We start from the raw sequence: 2,766 nt of genomic DNA on the forward strand, positions 1-2,766 counted from the left end.
GGTACGTTCCTCCGTCATGTTGGTACGTTAGAGTGTTTTGCAGCAAAAATAAATATGTGGCCCAATGATGGTTGCGTTAGTTGTGGTGGTGGTGGTTTATATTCACGTATGAATATTAAGTTCCTTCGTCGCGCCAGTAAACGAGAGGGTTTTGCGACAAAAAAATATGTGGCTTAAATTTGTTTTCGCGTTCCCGGTTTAATAATTGTTCTCATTTGAACATTCCCATATATATATATATATATATATATATATATATATATATATATATATATATATATATATATATATATATATATATATATATATATCAGAAAAATAAAAATATAAAAATAAAGGTAAAATGGTCTTTTTAAATGGACTAAGGATATGCAATGCAATTTCTTTAAACCAAAGGGATGCATCTTGTCAAATTTTCAAAGATTAGACTGAAAGAACAAATCTAATCAAACCACAAGGACTAAAACTGTAATTTACTCTTCATAATAATAACACTCTCATATGCATAGCAGTTAAAGCTAAACCCCAACCATATCTACTCATTCATGGGCCACAACCACAACTTGCTTGCCAACATTTTTGCCTGAAAAAAGACCTAACAAAGCCGCAGGTGCACTCTCAAGCCCTTCTGCAATATCTTCAATGTAACATATCTTCCCTTCATTTATCAATGGTATAGCCATTTCCATGTACTTTGGATACAAATTAATATGATCACCTACAATAAATCCTTTCATGTGAAGTCGTTTCATTATTATGTGTGATAAATTCCTCATACCCTCCTCTTCATTGAGGTTGTATTGTGAGATCATTCCACAAACCGAAACGCGTCCATTTGTTTTCATGTTTAAAAGCACTGCCTCCAACATCTTTCCACCAACATTCTCAAAATATATATCAATTCCTTCTGGAAAGTATCTGAGATTAATTAGAAAAAAAAAAGAACATTACAAAAAACTAATCTTTATATTGGCCTTTCGTGTGACAATTATATATGTTCTTTGTTTGGGCTAACTAACCTTTTAAGAGCTTCATCAAGATCTTGCTCTTCCTTGTAGTTAAAAGCCTCATCAAATCCAAATTTATTCTTCAATAGCTCAACCTTGAATGACACATGTTTTTGAGAAATGTATGCCAATGAATCATCATATAACGGAAAATAATGCTCAAATTAATCACCTTTTCATTAGTTCCAGCAGTCCCAACAGCATAGCATCCGGTCAGCTTCGCAAACTGCCCGACAAGCTGACCGACTGCCCCAGAAGCTGCGGAAACAAAGACATACTCTCCTTTCTTTGGAGCACAAATCTCATAGAAACCATAATACGCAGTCATACCATGCATACCTTGAAGAAACCATCAAAGGAATAGTAATCATTTTACAGAATTAATGATCCCTAATTTACAGAATCTTAAAGGTTTTTAACTATAAAACATACCAAGGATTCCTATATAATAGGAAAGAGGGACATCCGTATGTTGAATCTTGAATAGGGCGTCAGGAGCAGTGATAATGGTGTATTCTTCCCATCCAGTCCATCCCCAAACTAGGTCACCTTTCTTCAAGTTTGAATGCCCAGAATCCACCACTTTAGCCACTCCTAGTCCTGCTATGGGCTGCAACATCAAAACGTTCACAAGCCAGATTATAATTTTGTGGAAACTGATAACCGCTGAGCATTAAAAGTGATAGCAGATATGCTTAATTGTAAGTCAAAGTATGTATTCATAAAGGGATAGATTTCCCCTAAAAAATATGAGAATGAGTGTGGAATTCATACCGAACCAGGAGTGAAGGATTCACGGTGACTGACTTGACTTTTGCTCATCAGACAACACAGGTATGGATCACAGGAGAGATAAAGGTTCTTGACAAGGACGCCATTGGAGCCTTGTGGGAGCTTGAGGAGGATTGTGGAGGAAGTTTTAAGGAGCATGTCTGATTCCTTGGGGAGGCCATTAACGTAATCCTTCAGTATCACCTGCTGATTTCTCACTTCTTCCATTTAGCTGATAAAAAAAGAACTAGAGCGCACAAATTTTAAATTTATTGCGTCTAATCCAATCCTCGTTGAGTTTGACCTAATAAATACATAAAAATAAATAATATAAAAATCTAACTAGTACACGTTTTTTTTTTTTCTAGACATCTCCATCGTGGGTCCCATGGGTCCCATGGTTAATTTACATATTTTTCACTTGTGGATGCCCTTCACTTGTGGATGCCGCACATGGCTAGTCCGTGGGGTCACTAAAAAAACATGGTTTTTATTAATGAATTTTTTCAATAACAAATTTTTTTTGAAAACAAGAACCTATTGATTGAATTATTAAGAGTTTTTACTTAGTAAACTTTTTTTAATTTTTTATTTTTTTTGATATTGGGTTTTATAGTTTGTCAATCATTAAATAATAGACTATTATAAAACTAATGTATACATAATTAAATAGAAAAGGTTTTTATATATTCAAGAAGTTTGACAAAACTTCATAAATGGTTCTTGATGATTTCATAAAATCTGAAGTTTCGTCTCTAACTTTAAAAACCTTACGGATGGTCCATGTGGTTTTAAAACTTTTAATGTTTAGTCCTTCCGGCTTACTCTGTTAACATTTAGTCGTTAACTCTTTTTTTCAATATTATATTGCATGGGCAATTTTGTCATTCCACTTGTAACATTCCCTCTTTAATAGGAAATGATTATGTACCGGTAGCTATTGCTTGCACGTCAACTCCACAACCCATCCCTCTCCCAAGAACATACC

The 2,766-nt window shown here is 34.4% G+C and overlaps 1 protein-coding gene across 1 annotated transcript; it reads right to left on the bottom strand.

Moving 5' to 3' along the window:
• Nucleotides 1-405: 405 nt before the first annotated feature.
• Nucleotides 406-2,040, bottom strand: LOC145159326 (2-alkenal reductase (NADP(+)-dependent)-like). The gene is made up of 5 exons (XM_079078272.1): nt 1,782-2,040; nt 1,440-1,617; nt 1,180-1,346; nt 1,020-1,102; nt 406-918 (listed from the first exon to the last, which is right to left on the bottom strand). Exons 1-5 carry the CDS (start codon nt 2,004-2,006, stop codon nt 540-542), a joined length of 1,032 nt encoding a protein of 343 aa, XP_078934398.1. The 5' UTR covers nt 2,007-2,040; the 3' UTR covers nt 406-539.
• Nucleotides 2,041-2,766: the final 726 nt, after the last annotated feature.

The sequence above is a fragment of the Lactuca virosa genome, chromosome 1, assembly GCF_052849685.1.
Source record: "Lactuca virosa cultivar CGN04683 chromosome 1, Lactuca_virosa_CGN04683_v6, whole genome shotgun sequence".
Lineage (NCBI taxonomy): Eukaryota > Viridiplantae > Streptophyta > Magnoliopsida > Asterales > Asteraceae > Lactuca > Lactuca virosa.